Source organism: Acanthaster planci, linkage group LG04 (assembly GCF_054643075.1).
Source record: "Acanthaster planci isolate LZ-2023a linkage group LG04, COTS_SCS, whole genome shotgun sequence".
In the NCBI taxonomy this organism is placed as follows: domain Eukaryota; kingdom Metazoa; phylum Echinodermata; class Asteroidea; order Valvatida; family Acanthasteridae; genus Acanthaster; species Acanthaster planci.
Genome location: NC_141780.1, coordinates 10560566 through 10582351, shown reverse-complemented (window position 1 = coordinate 10582351; position 21786 = coordinate 10560566). Strand labels below are relative to the sequence as shown.

The window sequence follows — 21786 nt, the reverse complement described above, 5'->3', positions numbered from 1 at the left end:
CAACCCCTCTTAGTGTTTCTTCTTTAGAGGAAAGTGTCAGGCTAAGTTATGCCGCCACAATAACAGGAATGGTGGCCAAAGGGATTGTTAGTACTGTTACCAGAGGAGTATGTGGCAACTGAAACATTATATACTGTTTCTAAAGTAAATGTGGATAACTAATGTGTTGCTGCACTTGAGATACTGTAGTTTGTTGATATAGTTGACTGGCTTTGTTATTTCATCAAGTGTTCATTGCCAACTGTTTAATTGCCACTCATGGCAGTGTGTGCTTTGGAGTGAACAAGACATCTTAGCACGGTCTCTGCCATCTTTTTTCGGAATCACACTCCGTACATCACAGTTGCCGGCAGGGAGTTGTTTCACTGATTCCAGTCTCCCCCACTGAAGAAGCCAAAGCACCTGTCTGCCACACTTTTCTTATTAAACGAAAAGTATTTTCCCACTCGTATCATTTTGTCAAACATACTACTGTTGAAGGGCAGTGAATTTGCTTTCAAAACAGTTTGAAAGTGTAATGTACATGTAAAGATTTGTTATTATAAAACATGTATTATAATTGAGAACAAAGTGGCACGTTATGGTCACAGTCATGAGAGAACATGTCTACATAAACTTACATTAACATTTTATTGGTGACTGCCTACAGAAATACAATTTTGTGTGTACAAAGTGAAGGAAACCAAAAACGAAAGTGCCCATAAAGAAAACCCTTTGATCACTTGGAAACCTACAATGTCCCAAAACCCCGGATGTGGATAGCAAGCATTATCACAGTGCCTAGTATTGAAGGGGTTCGTTTATTAAGTTGTTTCAAAATGCTCATGCTAAATAGAGAGATAACAATACATCTGCACTCGACCGAACCACAAAAAACACTTGTCTTAACCAAAATCTAGTATCACCCATGCTTGTGTTAAAGATTTTTCTTCTCATAGGAAACACATTTTGGTCGGGACTGCTGAAATATGCCTATTTTAACCTTTTTGCAGAGTCGCAAAACCAGTGCCCATTCAATTCCATTGGTAGATTGACCCTGCGTGCCCTGGCCCTTACTAGAAGATGACTTTGAACAAATGTTATTACATGTTCCCAGTTTCTCAGCTCACTAATTACAATTAACTCTTCAACTATAGCGGTGTGAGTGGAATACAAAAAAAGGCTGAAAATAGCTGAAATTGCAAGCATGAAGCATAAAGCATATACCGTGCGAGGTCCGGGGCCCAAGGAAAATTTTTACAGGTAGATGCTCTGTGGTGCATTTTACAACCTCTTGGTGTAACCATTGATCTTTTGTTCTTGCAATTTGGGCTATGCATATTTTTAATTTTACTTTTCTTTTCATATTTGTTTGAAATTCTTGAAGAGGTTAAAATGAATGGAAAGAGTTATATACATGTTTCTGGACAATGCTAATTTTCCCTTAAAATATTATAACAGCCACCAGGAAGTATTTACTTAGAAAACAGAGGTTTTTCAGAATAGTCCCATAGGTTTATTCACAGAGGCATGAAGTGTTGTCTGTACATGGAACTCTTTCAAAATGAACTAGAATAGTAGAAATAGGTATATCAAAATTGTAAAGTCTATCAACTGATCAAGGTTGGTAGAGTGAGTTAGCACTTTTCCCACCTGATCTGAACATGTTTTCAAAATGTCAGTTCTTGAAATAATGCACATCATGAATGCACACAAACTAAGTGGAAGGGGTGAACGTATGTCCAGCAGCAAAAGAGGCCACACACAAGTCCAGCTCCTTGCTCAGGGCTCATGCAATTTATACACAGGTGTCTATTTCATATTCGGGGAGTTCCTATAGTTTTATTTGCTTTGTGCTTTACCAGTGTATAAATCCCAATCTATGTAGTGCAATCTAACACTACGGTTGAATGTTGGAGTCTTCTTTTCCGTAAACAAGAGAGATGTGACACCTGAGTCAACCATAGTAGAACATGTTTTAGCAGGTGTGCACAAGTAAATGAACTTCAGGCTGGTAGACCACCTATACTCACTGTCCAAGTTTTACCCTTATTCGGTCATTTGGGTAGTTTCACTGTGAATTTCCACTCGATTAAAATGTAGTTTGTGGCATTTAGAGCGAGCGGATTACCACTGGGGACAAACTGCACTCCACCACCACAGCAATGAACCACACAACACCACTGCGTGCTAATCTGGCCCCTTTTGAAAAGAGGTCAGCAGCGCACTAAGCCAGGTTTGTGAACAAAATAATATTATAACACCCACAAAATCTGGGCTCTTTTTACAAGGCTGCAGGCCTGGCTGAAATACTCAGGCATCAATAGATTTTGTCTGTCAGGCTAGGATGGACACCAGACAAGCCTTCATGTGTTTGTAAGTGTCCAGTAAATGAGGAAAAGAATTTTTAAAGAATTTTGAAAACAGCAAAAAATAATAAATATCCCGCCCCAGCATCATGAACATTGATAAATGCCCCGGCAGGAAGTGGTTAATACTGGTGTATGTCATGTGATCACTCTATTTAACCGTGTTCATTTTCAGTTAAACTTGGGGTAGCAAGAAATAGGGTTAAAAATGGGGTTCTTTTTGAAAACTGGTAAAGAGCTCTGCTCATTAAGTCTGCGGTAAGTTTTGTGGTTTTTCAGCTCGGATAGCAAGGCCGGCTATTCAGTTAAAACAGGGATCTTCTGGGGAATCACACTCTGTGATCAGTTTTGTGGAGCATAATCGCCAAGGCCAGATGAGTTCCTTGTGCTTGGCGATCATATCGCATTAATAGGCTGCCCCGCCCTAATCCCTAACACTATACTAAATAGCTTTTAATCGCCACTGATTGATACAAGTGAGTTCTTTGCACCTGGACTCAGCACTTCGTAGGCCTATTCTATACCTGAATGTATTAGTTTTCAGGCGTCATGCAGCCCATGTGTATTTCAGGATAGAGACATTTTATTTAAGGCATCGCAAATCGCTGCTGAACAATCAAGCCCTTTACGAACTGGCAGAACCGCAGATGGAATATAACATGCAAGCTTATAATGTGCCCGATCTTCCGCATATTGTGAATATTTTTGCTACAAGCTCTTACATTAGCCAAGCCACTGAACCACAGAATCGAACCTAAAATCATATAACATGGCACTTTCCAACCGAACCGACCAACACTTTTAGGTTCGGATGTTCAGCTTTGATATGACATGGCATGGATAGCAAATGGAAATGCATGCAATTGCAAGAAACGTTGAGGCAAAAAAACAACAACATACAACGGAAACAGGATAACAAGTTATACTCGTGCTAGCTGGGGACTGTACATGCACACGTGCAAGTAAAAAATCAATGAATTTATCATGTAAAGTTACAATGTACATGTACACGTACATGTAGGTATGGCATTTTAGCAGCCTCACAATACTAAATTCTCACTACATTTGTGCTTATACATGTATATTCAGAAAACATTATGCATGCAAATCTCCAAGATGCACACCCTTACATTCTATACTTGGCCAATGAAGTTAAAAATGGACATTCAAAATGAATTTTGATTGGATGCTGATTGCAGTCAGACTCCCGCTCAATCGACGGCATCTCCAGGGGAAAATATATTTTTGGCCATTTGCATACAGGTACGGCCCCAATTTACACGTGACGTCTTCTTCATTCTTGCTGTTGGCTGAGACAATAATGAAAAGGATGTTCTAAGCTTGGGGACGGGGGATTGAGAGATTTCTAACCAGGAATTTGACATACACATGTAGACTGTAGATCAAAAAGTGCAATGTAAGATTTAATTTGAAGAAAGTGAGAATGAGTATTTCCTCAACTAAAAATACACTGAAAGCTGGCCAAAGCAAGCCGGTCGAGGTGATCACCACCCGCTGCAATATCAGTTCATGTCAGCGTCTGCCCCTGTGCACCTTTTTACTGATCCAGCCCATGCACATGCAGAAAAGCTTGCCTTCGATATCCTTTATTAGGTAATATGTGAATTTACCCAACAGGACTCTGCGGTTTGTTGCACACCTTTTCTCCACCGTTGAAGCATGGTTAAAATGGGTGATTGTTTGTTTGGACTGTGGATGGACCAGAGGAGGATTAAGGCTTGAATAAAAAAGGGTGGTGGGTTCGGTTGAAACACGGTTAAAATGGGGCGAATATTTTGGCTTTGAGCTATGCGGTTAAAATGGGGTTAAAATCAGGGCGGAATACATTTTAACCAAGGAATGACATTTAACCTTATTTTAACCGATCCAATTTCATAGTGTTTAGGGTATGTGTTTAATGTTTTGCTCACAGTTAGAGTGTTTTCATGTAAACTTTGATGTTTTCCCTATATACATGTAGCAATATGGAAAACTCAAGAATTCAAAGATTGGCATCAATTGACACGTCCATCAGGAATCACGCGAAGGAAAAGGAAGCGACTTAATACTAGCCCGTGAAACCTGGTGCGCTGCTTTTTTTCAGTAGCTGGGGTGACCAATGATTCATGAAGAGGAGACAATCCAATACACCATTTGAGACATTTCAAAAACGGAATCCATTACGTCGCTTCGACAGCTTAGTTGGTAGTGATTTGAACTACAGATCCATAGTCCCTGGTTCGAATCCGACCCATTTGTGCTATTCATTTTCCAATTTTATCATTGTGTTTGGGATTTCCTTTTTCAATTGATGCAGAAACAGAGTCCAAGCATGAACCCTCTAAGCGTCTTGAGAAAAATAGCAGACCAGGTTTCACGGGTTGGTATCTAGTCACTTCCGAAGGAAAAGAAGGACGAATATGGTGGCGGTCCCACTATGCCTCATGGCTTTATACCAAATGCACTGCCGTTGATCAAGTTTTTAGGGAATTGAATCATAAAAATGGGTAGGTTGAGTGCAGTGCACTAAGAAAATAGACAGAAAGGCATCCTGAGCATGCCCGTCCAATCGGAATGTAGGGCATCTGTGGTTCATGCACAGAGGGAGAGAAACTCTCACGCAGAATGCCAGGTGTTGAGTGTTGTTTGGAGAAACGAAGAGGTCAATGTGAGACTGCTCTATCATCTTGAGGAGAGTTCGTCTGCCACTACGTTGTCGGACCCTGACATGTGGATTGTCTGCAGGTTAACTGCCCTTGCCCTTTCCGATGATGTGGCTTTGATGGCAGTGCGAAAGAAGAGGCAAGAAAGCTGCAAGACTTACTCATAGATGGATATGGCATTATCATCCAGAGCCCCTAGCATGACTATAGTGAGGTCTGGATGGAAAGGAGACTCTCTTCTCACCTCCACGGAATCGACCTCGATAAGGGAGAAAGAAATGAAATAGGTCAGAGACCATGACTTCATGTAACCTAAACAAAGTTGGTTTCAGTCTTTATTGAGAAAAGAATTCCTAATGGAAGGCTTGCTAAGTCGGATGCATGTTGTCTTTAGTGGCAGTGTGTAACTCCAAAACATGTGGAAGGGTGTTGAAGACATTCATGTCAAATTGAAAGTAAGCAATGTCCCGTACCCAACAAGGCCGCTAGTGCCCCAGCGGCAACAGAAGACTTTGATCGTTTCCACGCATTTACGAAAGCATTTATTTCAGAAACGGACAGGACCTGAGTACCCCCTACGTTTCAGCCACAATGCAGCTGGGCATTATTTGACGGACCTCATAACAGTCACAGTGAACAGACTTTGGACACGCCAACTTTAAAGTAAACACACACCAGACAGTGTGCGGGGCATGGCAGGGCGGCAGAGCAGAATCTGTGGTCACATACAGAAAATGGTCGTTCTGTGGATCACAGGGTTGTACATGGTGAGCCGCAGTGGGAATAGATTCACAAATTTCTTCCGGAGGGCCCCTTGGGGAAACTCTGGATAACAGGGTGCCAAGGGGCATGTAAAAATGCCAATGGCTTGAAGATTATTAGGTTCGGATGCCAGAGGATTCAGACTGGAGTGACGCAGCGATGGTTAAGCATAATGAAGGGAAGAGCTAAAAATGATGGGAAGAATGACTGGCAAATACTATTTGCTCATTCCTGTCTGGGTGCTCGGTGACGTAGTCTCAAAAGCCAGTAGACTGAGGCCTGTAGTGGTCATTAGGGATTACCAGGTAAGGTGTGGACTCACTTCCCTGTGGTCTGGGCAGGCCTACCGGTGACAGCAAGAGCCACCCCCAGAAGTCTGTGACAGAGACTCGGAATTGGGTTCGCATATCGATGGCGTATTCATCGGAGCAGCGATCGGGTCAGTTGGCCCAGAAAGTGCTACTGTCTGGATTATGTCTGGATGCCCAAGCCGTAGACGTTGGACGACAGGAGGTATATGACACGTGACAGCCACCTGGATACTTGGGGAGGTGGCTCATGTTCATCTGATGGACTATCATAATACATGTACTGTCAAAGACAAACAGTCAAAGAAGAGCTTTGATAACACAAGGTCAATTTTGGGTCCCAAGTCTTTGTTTTTTGTTTTCCATAACTGATAACACAACGTAACTTTTATAATAAGATAATTTGTAAAGTTCCAAGTTCCACTGTCGAGGTGATGAGCGATGAAAATCAGGGCTCATTGATGGATAGGAAGACTGACATCTACGGCACAGAAGTAAGGTCTTTGAATTTCAGGCTTTTCATTGTGAAAGACTGCAATAAGTGGAAATGCTTGCGGTAGCACCATGCGAAGGAATATATCTCTTGTATGTGTGGTTCTGAAAAGAACCAGGAGTATACTCAACTTTTTGGACTGCATGCTCAGTCTGTCGTCAGGAGATGAGGTCTTGATGATCGGAGCAGTGCCTCTTCTTGGGTTTCGAAGAACTTGATGTAGGAGGAGCACTTGTGCTTGCCTTTCCCAGTGGTGGGTGACCCAATAGCAGAGGTGTGCAGAAGGGCCGCAGAAGGTGGAACGCCCGGGGAATGTTCCAAGTCGAGGTCAGCAGGAACTTACAGAATTCTGGGCAGAGGACCAGAGAAGTGAGCTTTAGGTTGTGTTTTTATAAGTCTGTCCAGTCTATAAGTCAAGGCCGTAAGGAGGTTTCACTAAGCGTCCTGAACAGTCACGACATCAGTCGGTTGAGCACATGGTGTCTTGGACGAAGATGGAGAGGGTGTTTATGATGAGTTAGACTGTGAAGACTTGGGAGTCGGAGGAGTTGGAAGTGTCTGCTCCGTCACATCAGAAGAAGATGGAGAAAGCGGTGCTGGAAGCTGTGATAGAGGGGTTGGGGTTGGGTTGGGTGTGTTTACCAGGGCTGAGCGGTTGCGACGGACTGTGCCACAATTGGTTTCAATGATGTAGGATTGTGGCTGTGGTGTCTGGCTTATGACTGTTCCATGGCGGTCTTGATCTCTGATCCACACAGTGTCACCTGGCTGTAGTTTGGGCAACTCTCTCGCTCAGTGTCAGAAATTGAAGTTGTGTTGTTGGTTGTCGCGGTAGATTTCTTCCTTCTGTTGGACTTTCTGGTGGAGCTCAGGCTGGGCCTTTGGAAGGAGATTGATGGAAGTATTGGCAGTTGAGTGCGAAGCTTTCTACCCATCAATAACTCACTTGGTGAATTATGAATTTGTAGGTCTTAACAAATTGTTGGAATGAGTGAGTGCTGAACTGTGGACCATTTTAAGATACCACCAGGTCCGATATCCCGCGCACTGCGAAGACTTCCTTCAGAGCTCGGATCACAGTTTCGGCAGATTGGTCATTTCAGAGAGACTTAATCTCTATCTAGCGCGAGTAGTAGTCCACCACAATAAGGAAGCTTTTCCCTTGGTACTCAAACAAATCCATGCCCAGTCTTTGCCAAGGACGGGATGGAAACGATGCTGCCATGAGAAGCTCTCGTTGTTCTGGTCGGTGTTTAGTGCAGGTAGAACACTTGGTATCCTCACTTGGTGTCCTCAATGCTTTTGGAGATACCTGGCCACCAAAAAGATGTACATGCTCTGGCTCGGCATTTGGTGATTCCCAGATGACCTTGACGGATGCAGTCAAGCGTCTCCAATCTCATGGCTCTGGGGATGAAGATGCGATAATCATATAGAAGAAGAATGTCGACTATTGCGAGATGGCTCCTGCTTTCCCAGTACTGGTGGAGTAATGGTGAGTGCGGCACGAATGAGGGCCCCCCGTTTAGGCAGTAGTCCTTGATTTGTGCACATTCTTCATTGGCTGTTTGGGCTTCAGCAATGTCGATTAGGCATTGTGTACTTGCAGGGAGTGTAGTCATCATGTGCATAGCAAAACTTTCGACTTCGTTGATCAGTATGGAGTCGGTTTCATCTGGTTTTCGACAGGGGCACAGGACAATGCGTCAGCCAAAGTCTGGTGCTTGCCTGGTACATACTGGACCGACGGGCCAAATCGCATCGACGTAGTCGGAAACGAAGTATGTGTGGGGGCATTTTGGACAGTTCCTTTGTCTGCAAGAGGGACATAAGTGGCTTGTGGTCTATCTCACAGGTGAAGTGTAGCCCCAGTGTGTAGTCAGAGAATTTTTCGCGCGCCCATGTTGCGGCTTCTCATTGACTGCGTTTCATGTCTCTGTTTTGCTGAGAGAGCGTGAGGCGTAGCAAATTGGAAAGTGTTCTCCATCATCTTGTTTTTGGAGCAAGACAGACCTGATACCAAATGACGATGCATCAGTGGTGATGAAGGTGGGACGTTTGGGGTCATAGTGAGCGAGTACTTCAGGTGAAATAAGCATGGTTTTCACCTGTTGGAAGGATCTCTGCTGTGCCTCACCCCAGTACCATGCTGTGTCTTTTCGGAGCAGCTGGCGTAGTGGATCATTGATCTCTGCCATCCGGGGAACGAATTTCCCAAGTTGGTTAACCATTCCCATAAATCGCTGCAGTTCAGTGATGTTCGATGGGACTGGAAATCCTGCGATGGCTGTAGTCTTGTGTTGGTCAGCATGCTGGCCAACTGCGTCATTCACATGACCCAAGAACTTGATAGTGCCTTTGGAGAATTCGCATTTCTCATTGAGGGTTAGGCCAGCTTTCTGAGGGCACTTTAAGACTGCCCGTACACACTGGTCATGTTCAGCTTGGTTGGCGCAATGGACAAGGACGTCATCCATATGGCAGATGACACCGTCAAGGTCAACGAGGATGCTTGACATAGTTCGCTGGAAAATCTCTGGTGCGGAACTGATGCCAAAAGGTAGCCGGTTGAAGCAGTACTGGCCTGAGGGTGTGATGAATGTGGTCAGCAGCTTTGATTCCTTGTCGAGTGGCAGTTGCCAAAATCCACTTTTGGCGTCGAGTTTTGAGAAGATTCGACTCTGGCCAAAATTAGCGAGACTTTCATTGACTGAGGCCGTGGGATGAATCTCACGTTGAACGCATTTGTTCAGCTGGGTCAGGTCACCACAGATGCAGTATGATCCATTTCATTTAGGAACAGTTACCATAGATGAGCACCAAGTTGTTGGCACTCTGACTGGAGAAATGACTCCTTGTTGAAGCATGAAATGTATCTCCTTTTCCACCTGTGGCAGTAGGGGTGGGGCACTTTACGCGGTGTGTACAAGCATACCGGCTTAGCATCAGGACACAAGGTGATGTTATTTGGCGTTGAAAGTTTTCCCAGGCCAGGGAACTCTGCTCGGAAGTTGGGAAGTGATTTCTGTTTCACCTCATTGACCCTTGCTACAAATCCAAAATCTACGCATGCTCGTTTACTGAGTAGCGAACATCGCTGGTTCCGAATAACATAAAGTCGATCAGTGATTTCCTTCTGGCCATGCTGCATGGTTGCGGTCGGCATACCAGTCACGGGAAGTGGGATACCACCTGGACCACGGAGGGACTGATTTGTCTTTTTGAGTTTTACTCCGCTGAGCCATGGTTCTGTGTCACTGATGACGGACACTGTCGCCCCAGTGTTGAGCTTAAAACGGGTACGGTGTCCATTTACGGAGATGTGTGTGCTCCAGTAGTTGACAATTTCACCAAGGAAGGGAATGTCATCATCGGGTGTGTCTTGCACTTCATGGACCTTTGTAGTGCTGCGTTTAGGGGCAGGGGCACTGCGACAAACAGTCTTGAAGTGGCCTTTTTTCTGGCAGTTGTCACATACTGCATCCTTTGCAGGGCATTGCAGGCGTGAATGACGAGTTCTGCCACACCATTTGCATGTCCCGGAGGCTGGATCTTGTTTTGGCTGTAGGGGCTGGCTTTTTGGCTTTTGGTTGTCGGATGCAGCTTTGCGTTTGGTGACCTGGTCAACGTTTACGGGCTTCATGTCACCCCTAACAATGCCACAAATGTCCTTTCGTGCCTCGGCCTGGCGGCATAGCTGGACCGCTTTATCAAGTGTGAGGTCCACTTTTGACTGCAGGTGGTCAATTTGTCATCCACCACCCCAACAACTATTCTGTCTCTGATGAGGCGATCTTTTAGCTCAAGATATTGACAGTTGTCAGCCAATCTGTACAGATCTTGTATGAAAGCATCAATGGGCTCGCCTGGCTTTTGTGTGCGTTTGTTGAAGCGAGCTCTTTCCACTATCACATTTCGCCTGCCTTCATAATGTTCGTTCAGAGTCTTTTTGACGTGATCATACGTTGCTGTTTCCTCATTGATTTTGAGGGTAATCAGGATATCGTCAGCACAATCCCCCATGGAATATGGCAGTGTGCTCACCTGTTCCTGGTCTAGCTTTGTGTTGAGGCCGGAGGCGATCCAATATCGTTCAAAACGCTTGATCCATTTTCGCCACAATTCACATTGGGTTGGCCTGTTGCTGCCATCAAACTTCCCTGGCAGGGGGAGCTGGGTCATAAGTTGAGTAGCCATGCTGTGGGTCTGTGTTTAGACCGCTGCCACCATGTAATATTGGGTTTTATCAATGCTATTACATGTAGTTGATAAGGCATAATCCTACAATCTATCTGATCAATGTTGAACAGCAGCTGGTGGTCTTCAGAGTCCTCTGGGTAATGGCAGTCGAAGGGCGTAGTGTACTTTACAATGACTGTCTGGTATCTTGACAGCGACCACCTAAAGTCAACAGGCTGAGGCCTATTATCGGTAGGGTAAACATGGGCTGGGATGAATCTCATGGTACCAATGGTAATAACCTACAGGATGCACATACAAGAAAAACTGAAGGACAGAACACAAACTATACATGAAAAGAAGTCTCTTACCAACATAAAATCAAGGTAATACTTTATTCAGAAAGGAATAATGGATGATCAAATTGACAAAGAACTGTGCAGAGAAAATGGAAACTTGATCAATCCAAGATGCCTAAAAGACACAGCCATTACATTACGAGAAAAGAAGGAGGAACATGGCGGCGAGGCCGCATTGCACTGTGGGCAGTAAGGATGCACCTCGGATGATCAAATCTTTTCAGCAAATAATAATAATAGGCATATAGGAAATTTACATTTGTAGCGACTGGGTAGGTAGAGTGCCGTAGACGAAGTTGGCAAACAAAACGAACTTTGTGGTAACTCATTTTTTGAAAAGAATCCTAACTTGTCAAATTTGAGAAAAGGAAAAAATTAAAGAACAAACCACCAGTTTAGCCAAGGGCATGTGTGAAACCTAGAATCTTCTGCATGAGTAACTGGCCTTCAAACTTTACTGATTGGATCAAGAAAATAATTTCACAGTTGAATTTGATCAGAGTTGAATCCCAAATTCCATCAGCAGGGCGTAGCGTACGTATTGGCGTATTTTACCCAATGGAAATCGAGAATACGAAAATAACTTAGCGTAAAAAATGCATTCATTTTGGCCCTCAATACTTTAAAAACACTACGTTTTTTTATGGTAGGACATCAAATATGTTGCAAGCAGAGATGCCACTAGCCTATGCCACAAAAATCTGAAAATCAACATATCCACAGGGCTTCGCACGGTGTCAGTTTTATACGTATTAATGCATGGGTCTGCGTGCATGTAATGTACACAACGTGCATCTTCATCGTGTAGTCACCTATAAAAATAAAAAAGTTCTTTCTTGATCATCGCTGGTCGATCACAGAAATGAGTTGCAGCCTCCATGTAGGCCAGCCTGCTGTTTTTTACTCAAAAAGATACATACTTTTTTTTTTTAGTTTGCCCGATCAGGCAGGCCATGTCATAAATTTGCTTGATCAAATTGGATCAACACTTGCCAAAGATTAATTTAAATAAGGCCTACTGCATACATGTACATCATGTAGTCTTTTATTAGGCCAAAAAAATACATGTTAATGTAATGTTGTGCTGTGCATGCCTCTCAAAAATTGGATCGGTAGGTTGGAGCATTTTTTTATTTGGGGTAAATTTTGTGCTGATTGAATGGCATCAGTAGGGTAGAAAGCTTTCAAAAGTATCTCAAAAAGTGAAAAACACCTGTTTTAATCTCTGTAAAAATCATAGCAATTCTTAAAAAAATTATGAACAATTCAGGCAATCACGATGGCAAACTGGCCAACAATGTCCGTGTATCGCGTGGTAAGCAATACACCCTTGTGTACAAAATATGCGCCTGGTTGAAAAAATTTCCTCGTAAATTTGTTTCATTTTCGGATTTTGAATTTTTTTATTGGCCTAGGCCTATTTTGTTTTATTTTCTTTTTCAATTTATATATAATTCTCTTTGTGCATGTTTCCTGTTTTACAGCTAACATGCAACACAGCATACTGGGTCGTCATAATAACAGCAAAGAACACCAGATGAGTATGGGCCTTGAGACGAGACAAGCTTCTTTACTGTCTTTTGCTACCAGAACATGCTGCTTCATTGTCTGTGTCAGAGATGAACTTCTTCAGGACTGTGCTTTTTGGGGCACAAAAAGAAATGGCGAATTCATCCATCAACAGTCTTCTTGAGCTGATAAGACTTAATGGGGGAGGATGTGACTTGAAGGATGTATGTGATACAACGGTGAAAGAAGTTCAGAAAACCCTCGTGAAAATAATAGAAACTGATATCTTGTGTTCTCTGAAACAATTTTAGGTGTATGGCATTATAGCAAATGAGAGTACAGACATTGCGGTCCATAAGAAACTCGTTCTGTACATAAGATATGTGAGAAATGGCAAAATGGAAACCAATATGCTATGCAATGTTAGGATTGCAGATGGAACAGCAGATCTGAGACTATTGTATCTGAAGTCAAGCAAAAAATTCAAAGTCTTGGCCTGAACCTAAAGCAGCTTGTGGCTTAGGTAGTGATGGTGCAAGTGTCATGACAGGTATTCACAAGAGTATTTGAGTGAAACTTCATGACCTCGCACCTGCCCTTGTACATGTGCTCTGCTTGGCACATAGGCTTGCTTTGGCTTACATGCTGCTAAGAAGTTTGAGTTCGTCAAAGTATTCAGGAGTAACATAAATACTCTGTATTATCACTTTGCTTCATCAGCCGTATGACAAGCAAAACTAGCGGCAATCCAAAAGGTGCTTGGCAAGCTGAACCTCAAATTGAAGGAGCCAATAAATGTCAGATGGCTTTCAATGTTCATTGCAGTGAATGTGATTCACAAATGTTACAAGTCTATCATGGTCACCCTTAGTGATGATGCTGTCCGTAACCAAAATGCAACAGCCTCTTGTCTGCAGAAATTCAGGAAAACGTACAAATTTTGTGCAACATTGGCCTTCTTATGTGACATATTAGATGTGGTAGGAGACTTGTGTAGGTTCATGCAAAGTCGAGAACTGCTGTGTGTTGACTTGCTGCCCAAAATGCAGGCTTGCCTAAGTTCTGTTGAAGAGTTTAAGGAAACCCCAGGCCCTAAACTGAAGCCGTTTCTTAACAGAATTAAGATTCAGAATGGAGGCAATGAGTCTGGGGATGCTGTATGTAGCCCACAAGTGGCAGTCTTGTTGGATGCAAATAATGCAAATGGTGTTGAGTTGGTCTACAACAGGAAACAGCTTATAGAAGTTTATTCATTAAGATCAAAGTATGTGGAGGAAATAATCAAACTTGTGCATAGATGACACAATACATGCCACAAATGAAACATCCTCTGTGTTGAAGGCACTGGCATTACTCACTGACCCATGCATGTTTAATGCGTCAACTCCACACAATGTGAAGGACAGCTTGGAAGTTGTTGGCATCATCAATTTTAGCTGTTTATTGGACCGTGATGTACTTAAGCAAGACTTTTCCAGGGCAAAGGGAATGATGAAAGGTGCCGGTATTCTGAGTTCTGTGCAGTTCATTCAACAGATACTATTTCTTTGCAAAATTGTTTTGACGATTCCTCTCACTTCCATTGACTGTGAATGAGGATTTAGCTGCCAAAACAGAGTAAAATTAAAGCTACATGTGAGTAGCAGTCTCTCAGCTGAGTCCATAGAGATGCTAATGAAACTTAGCAGCACAGTGGATCAGGACCGTATAACCTCACATTCCCTTTGCACAGAGCCAACCAAAACTGGAAGGCAGAAAAGAACAGGTTTCTCAAGCCGTGTTTTAAGCCCCGTACTCAATCTCAGACTGGTTCACCATCCAAGGGATTTATGCCAGAAGAATTGCAGCAGGAAGTTGGTCCTTCAAGTTCCTAAGAGAGCTGGTCTAGTAAATTGTAATAAGTTTCAGTCATGAAGTACACTTGTACTTGAGCAGGAATTTTGTAGTCCTTTACTACGGAACTGGTCAAGGGAACTCATATAAAGTTGCAGTCATTAAGTTGTACACCAGCAAACTAAATAAAGAAGAATTAGAAACTGTATGTTAAAGAGGGATTACTCGAAAATCTGATGTAATACCATTGCTTCCCATTTCATTTCAGGTTTTAATTTCCATTAGATTTGTTATTATTGGTACCATTTACATGTATAACAATACATGTTGTTCAAATACACACCTTAAGCATCAATGATCACCATCATCCATACTTAAAATGCAAAGCCTACAAGATATAATGTACATGTAAGTGTATGGTAGTATGGTTGCAAAGCTAAACCACTTCGTGCCGGGGGCTCCGGTAACGGAGCCATAGGCCTTATATTTGGGGCCGGGGACTCCGAGATCGGAACTTTACTATAAAAAAAAAAAAAGTTGCTGGCCGTTTCTTAAAAAAGTTTGGGGCTGTCAGTTAAAAAGTTTAGGCCATCATCGGCCGGTGAATTGTGACTTTTTCATAGCCAGGGTGACCGAACTTCTTTTATAGCCCGGGTGTCCGAACTTATTTTATAGCCGGGGTGACCGAACTTATCAAAGCCTTGAATAAAAGTACGAGCTCCTGAGAGCTGCTGGGCCCTGCCAATCAATCCCTGTATTCTTTCAGCGCAGAGCGCTGCAATTAGCGGAGGTAATCCGTGTATTTTTAGCAGTGCGTATTCGTTCGCGCGGCCGGGCGCTTGCAGGGGATTATCGCTGCACTGCACCGAAGACAAAGCGCGGGCTGTGCGGGCTCATTATGCACCTGCGCCCCATGAATGACCCGGCCCGGGCGCTGCTGGCCCTTGCCACGTTGACTGACAGGGCACGGCCCTCGCTGCTTGAGAATAAAAACGCCGTGCAGTGTTCGCGTGCATTCATATTGGGTATCGTGTTATTTAGAGTACAGACAACATGGCTGAAGTTATATCCAGAGAGTCCAGTTCTTCCAGCGAAAGCGAGTTTTATCTGAGTTCAGACGAAGTTTCTTCGTCTTTTTCATCACCGCTGTCACCTGCTCAAGTACAGTCAAGTACAGAAATTGATGTACCCTTGGCGGTATATGCCAAGCGCAAGAGACAGTCCCGTACACAGACCGCCGCGTCGACCAGCAGCAGTGCCGCACCGTTCCAGTGGACAGATGAAGACAGTACACCACTGAAGTACGGCTTCACCGGTAATGGTGGTGCCGTCGACCCCCGCCTGCATCGCAGCTCAACCTGCAGTGAAGCCTTTGAACTGTTTTTTGACGACGTTCTCTACAAGAAGATAGTGCAAGAGAGCAGCTGGTATGCCGTGCAGAGGCCCGCTACGACATCGGCGCACATGCGATCATGGACTGATCTGAACACTAGAGAAATGAAGGTCTTTCTGGGCCTTTGCATAATGACGGGAATTGCGAAGCACCCCACCCTTCATAGCTTCTGGTCCACCGACCCACTACTGAAGATGAGCCTATTCCCGTCCGTCATGCCCCGAGATGGCTTCCTTGCCATCCTGCAGTCCCTGCACTTCAACGATAACACCGCCATGCCAGATGACTGCACCGACCGCCTCTTCAAAGTGCGCCCAGTCGTCGACCATCTTGCTCAGAAGTTGGCCACTGTCTACGTTCCTCAATGGGACATTTCTGTCAACGACTCCCTGCTGAAGTTTTACGGGCGTCTCCGCTTCGCTACCTACAACCCCAGAAAGAGGGCCCGCTTCGGCATCAAGATGTACAAGTTGTGCCAGAGCACCGGGAGTGCCGCCGGGTACTGCTACAACTTCAAAATCTACAACGGCCAAAGTAGAGGAGACCTCCCAGCAACTACACAAGTGGTGATGGACCTGGTGAACGACCTAAGTGGTAAGGGCTACAACCTTGCCCTCGACCGGGCCTTCAGCAGTCCCGATTTGTTTCGACGACTTCACAACCAGAAGTTCAACGTCGTCGGCACCGTCATGGGGAACAGAAAAGGGATGCCGAAAGACCTGCAGTTCGTCAAGCTGAAGCGGGGCGAAACAGCGTCCCGGTTGGCCGACCTGGGTGTCAGCGGTTCTCTCCTGGCCATGGTGTGGCAAGACAAGCGCAACATCCGTATGCTCTCCACCATGCATACGGCAGACATCCGTGGCACCGGCAAGCAAGACAGGACAGGGCAGGAAAAGCAGAAACCGACCTGTGTCATCGAGTACAACGCCCTGATGGGGGCGTTGACAAGAGCAACCAACTAGCGGCAAATCATCGAGCAACTCGTAAGTCCCTCAAGTGGTACAAGAAGCTCTTCTTCTACCTGCTCGACTTGACGCTGGTGAACACCTACGCCGTGTACCTGGCCGTTGGTCACCGCCTCTCCTTCCTCGACTACCGCTTGGGTCTTGTCCGTGAGCTGCTGTTCGACGAGCCCTTGCCCGAGTACCGCCCTCAGCACGATACTCCACCAGTCAGCAACTCCCGCTTTGTTGGCCGACACTTCCCTGTGGACTTTGAGAGGACCAGCTATGGCGACTTCCGCTACAGGCGGTGTGTCCTCTGCGCTTCCCGTGGTCTGCGAAAGAAGACGCACTTCGAGTGCGACACGTGCCACCAGCCCCTCTGCGTCGCCCCCTGCTTCAAGGAGTACCACACTGTCCACTAATTGATACTTTGAACGTTTATTTTCATGGACATTTTCATTGACATTATATTTTGTGTTTTTCATGTGTGTTTTGACTTGATGCCCCACTTATCTAGAGTAAAACAATATGTCATTTCTGGTGGTTTTACTAGGTGGTCATAGTTTCAACCTTTGAAAAAGATGACAAAAAAAACAAAGTTTCTGGAACGTACTGCTTTGAGGATGTAGTATTTTCATCTCTTGAAAAAGTGGCACATTTCCTTGTAATGGTTTTACTAGGTGGTCATGTTTTCAGCCTGTGAAAAAAATGACAAAAAAGACAAAGTTTCTGGAACGTACTGCTTTGAGGATGTAGTATTTTCATCTCTTGAAAAAGTGGCACATTTCCTTGTAATGGTTTTACTAGGTGGTCATGTTTTCAGCCTTTGAAAAAAATGACGAAAAAGACAAAGTTTCTGGAACGTACTGCTTTGAGGATGTAGTATTTTCATCTCTTGAAAAAGTGGCACATTTCCTTGTAATGGTTTTACTAGGTCATGTTTTCAACCTTTGAAAAGAATGACAAAAAAAGACAAAGTTTCTGGAAAGTACTTTTTATTCCTTAAACCGGTGTTTGATTTTTATTCGATTAGAAAGAGTTTTACTTTTATGAGTTCGACTACTTCAATGAGAAAAGAAAACACAAGAGAAATGACAAGAAGAAAATAAGAGAAAAAGAAGTTCTCTCCAAATATTTGTCTGTGTGTATTTCTATGTGTACTTTATTTTATTGGTTTCTAAATTTTACTTGAAATGGTTTGGGAAATAAAGTTTGGGAAGGGAAATATCTTACACTATAGGAGGGAAAATGAACAAGTTGGGAGATAAAATATGAGAGTGGTTTGGGGGGGATATAAGTTTGGTAGATGGGAAAATATATAACAGAAAATAACCCCAATAGCTTCAAAAAATAGCGAAAGTTACACGCAGCAGCGCCACGAAAAAGACACACTTTTAGACCCCTTTTTTACAGCATGAATTCATTTGTCCGTCATTGCCCGCACTCACTGAACAGTTGACAAAGCCCAGTGCACGTGCACAGCTTCCCATTCACTCAAGCCCAGTGCACGTGCACAGCTTCCCATTCACTCACTGCATATTACACGCTGAGGTCTTGACCATCAATCGCTCCGCATAGCAACACGGCAGCATAGCAACGCACTGGGCCAAGGCCCGGAACAAACGAGCCCTTATATAACGCACACAATGGGGGCTCTACACAGAGCTGGCGGCGTGGCCGCAAAACCGAAGGGTCAATGGAGGTTGCTTGTGAGGGCTAGACTCGCCACGGGACACCCATTTTATGGGGTTTAGGCGTTCAGAAAAAAAAGATATGAATTTTTGAAGATTTTTGAAAAACGAAAATATGAAAAAACCGCCAGGCAGCGCATATAACGGTTAAAAAAAAGCACCCGGCAGCAAGTGGTTAAAGATAAAATGTATGCATTATGTACACTGCTGTATCCATGTTGAAGGCCAGTAACGGTAGTACTGGCGTAAGCAGACACATACATGTACCTGCATACTGTATTTCTGTTAATTTTATGCAGCAGCAGCTAACAGTTTGTATGCATGAGAAATAAAATTGAAAGTCAGACGTCGACAACAAAGTCTGTGCCTTGCAATTTCAACTTCCGTCCTGGGTCTGCAGATAGGGACACAAGCACTACACAACTTGTTTTATGTTTAAGATGACAATGTAAACCAAATCTCATGTACTGAGTTTGATTTCATAATCATTTACTAGAAGACAAAAAAATACTCCTTGCTTTCACTCCAGGAAGTGAAATACTTCCAGATTTCTTACCTCAGGAGTTGCAAATACTCCTTTCTACAAAAGAAGTGAGTATAAAACTCCATTGCAAAAAAAGTTAATGAAAGCCTTGATCAGTATGTTAAATACACAACACATCTATGATCGAAGTTGCAGCCATATTACATGTATATTGCAACTGATGCTGGTACCGTAAGTTAGCTTCTAACCCGACTGGATGACTTCAATTACCTGTTGGAGTGTACTATGCATTCTCTGCCTCACTTCTGTAATCTTGTCAAGAGTGTCACTGTAGTTGACCACTAAATCATCTAACTCCTGACGTACCGTCATGTCCATTTCTCTCAACTGATTCCTCTGAAATATACCAGAAGTACTGAAATACATGTAGACAGAATACATATTTTAAAAAGCTTAAGACTTCATTTAAAATACATCAGAAAAAGCTTAAGGATTCAATTTAAAGGTACAAGTACATTAAATTGACAAAAAGGGTTCGTGTCAGTACCTTAAACCACATGAACAAATTCTTTAACAGAAAATACAATGTATCTGTGCATCTCTTAAGCAATTTCAAACAAAACATTTTCATTCCTAATTGGCATTTCGTTTGCTCTGAGAGGAAGGAGTGTAAATGGTTATATAACCAAGGGACAAGTGAAAGATTTCCTGCACAAATAAATACACACACTGTGTTCCTACCATTGATTGGGTGCGCCAGTGTGCTGAACAACTGCTGATAGCATGCCCAACACTCACTCCACTTTGTTTTCCGGAAAACTGTATCATCAGATTTAAACATTTTGATAGTTTTTGAGTCACCTTAAGGAACACTTGGCAGGATGCAGAACGCTTTCCAAACAGACCAATCGCCAGTGCTAAAAATTGCTCTAATTACACGTAAAATGAGTGCTAAGTACCCTGGTTCTGCAATGATGCAGTCAGACATTACCATACCATAACTGAGTGATAATGTGGCTGGCAAACAGTGTACACATTGTTAAGTTTGCATCCTTCTGCATAGTATGCCCATGAGAAGTCAAAACATATTAAATATGATACTTAAACTTTTCCATTTTGATCGATGATTTTTTCCAGTTTCGTTGATAAGCTTCTTTTTGGGGGGCTTCTTTAGAATCTTCTCTTTACAAAGGCCCGTTCACTTTATAAAGATTTTTTTATACTGCACTTTGGTAACTTATATGTCTGTGTAACAACAATGCATACCCATTGATGTTATACCACACAAAGATCTTCATGTATAGATGGAATAAGATTATGTCATCAGGTGATTTATTTTTCATAAATACCTCAGTTTCTCTATTCCTGTTGGTTCAAATGCTTCATGTAACTGTGTGTTCACATTACTTTGATAATGCATGCTGTGATTTGATACCCCCCCGGTGGGTCGCACATAGGGATCTTTAGTAATTTCTGACATACACTTCTTCCAGCATGTAAGGCAGCTGGGGAAGCCCAAATTTGTCCATGTAGACGACTTGATAGACTTTGCCATGTATACTACCAACAATTGAAAACATCTTCTGTAATACATGCATTAGTTCTAACTGGAAAATTTTTGAGGCTTGAGTGCTTTTCTAGTTACTGGGTCTTTGCCATTTCAAATAGTTTCTAACATGCTTGATAAAGACCAAATCAATCCTTTGGGATGGAAATCTACATGTATATCTGAGAGGTTGGGCATGCTTATGTAGAGTTCTTCAAGTTTTGATAAGTGTGACCTACTTCTAAGATTCCTAGGCATTTATTCTAGATTCACAGTCAGCATCCATCATTTCACACCTCCATCCGAGTGTTTAATGGCTTGATCATAAATTCCACATACAGCACATGTAGCCATTTAGATTTTCAACTCCACCTGGTAGATCCTGGGTTAGTTTCTACATCCACTACTAGCAAATTAAATTTATAATTACACTTTCAAGTCAAGGACTAAAACTTAATCAAATCACTTTTTTCGTGACTCAGACTCGACTTGGGTCACACTGGAAAATGAATTGGACTCAACCTTATACTGGTAGCTCAGACTCGAGCCATGGTGACTTGCGATTTGAGTCACGTATTTTCCAAGAAACCAAATTTACAAATTTGTGAGATGAGCGTAACATTCTTTCAATAATGGAACTCGACGCAGGGTTGTTGAAATCGCATGCAGGGTCCAGGGCCGAATGCACAAACACACACAAGTGTGTATTTGCCTGCAACTGGGGACCTCCTATTGTTCCTATTTGTTTGTACTTTTAACTTTTTTAGAAGACCACCCATATGTTTTGTACACAGTTGCCAATCAGCCACCCTCTATCAATCAGGGACCTTATTGTCCTCTATTGTTCAGGGTCCCCAACTGAATGCAGAAACTCACACACACACACTCACACACCAAGCTCTATGGTGTTGTAGCAGAAATTAGTTTACTTCCTGTATCTGCCGACTTAACTTACTTTTGTTGTTATACGAAGAAACTTCTAATGCGCATGCGAGCTCCTACATGTACGTCATGTTGTTGCTTTCATAATATTCAAGTTGGGCGCCTCTGCTGTGCACGCATTATGGTGCAAGCAGAAATCACACGTCGGTGCGTGTTTTGGGGGATTAGTTGTTCAGCGCGCTTTATCTAAGTCTTGGGTGTGCGAGTATACTCGTTTATGCTTAGTGCACTTTTAGGAGATATGAACTTTGGTCCTGGTTACAATGGGTAGATGGATTTTCACAGTTTAAGGCCACATTAAAGTACATTGATGAAAGAGGCAGGACCACTCT

The 21786-nt window shown here is 43.3% G+C and overlaps 1 protein-coding gene across 7 annotated transcripts in view; it reads right to left on the bottom strand.

Moving 5' to 3' along the window:
- LOC110988582 (vacuolar ATPase assembly protein VMA22-like) overlaps positions 1 to 21786 on the bottom strand; it is a 124181-nt gene that overhangs the window by 80734 nt on the left and 21661 nt on the right. For 4 of the 7 annotated variants that reach the window (XM_087135487.1, XM_087135485.1, XM_087135486.1 and 1 more), the window contains one exon: positions 19237 to 19362. In XM_087135487.1, coding sequence (XP_086991613.1) covers positions 19237 to 19344 — 108 coding nt within the window. In that variant the 5' untranslated portion in view covers positions 19345 to 19362. Of the gene's footprint in view, positions 1 to 19236; positions 19363 to 19707; positions 19786 to 21786 lie in introns of those variants that run through there. The other 3 variants (XM_087135483.1, XM_087135484.1, XM_087135489.1) reach the window with 1 other exon arrangement.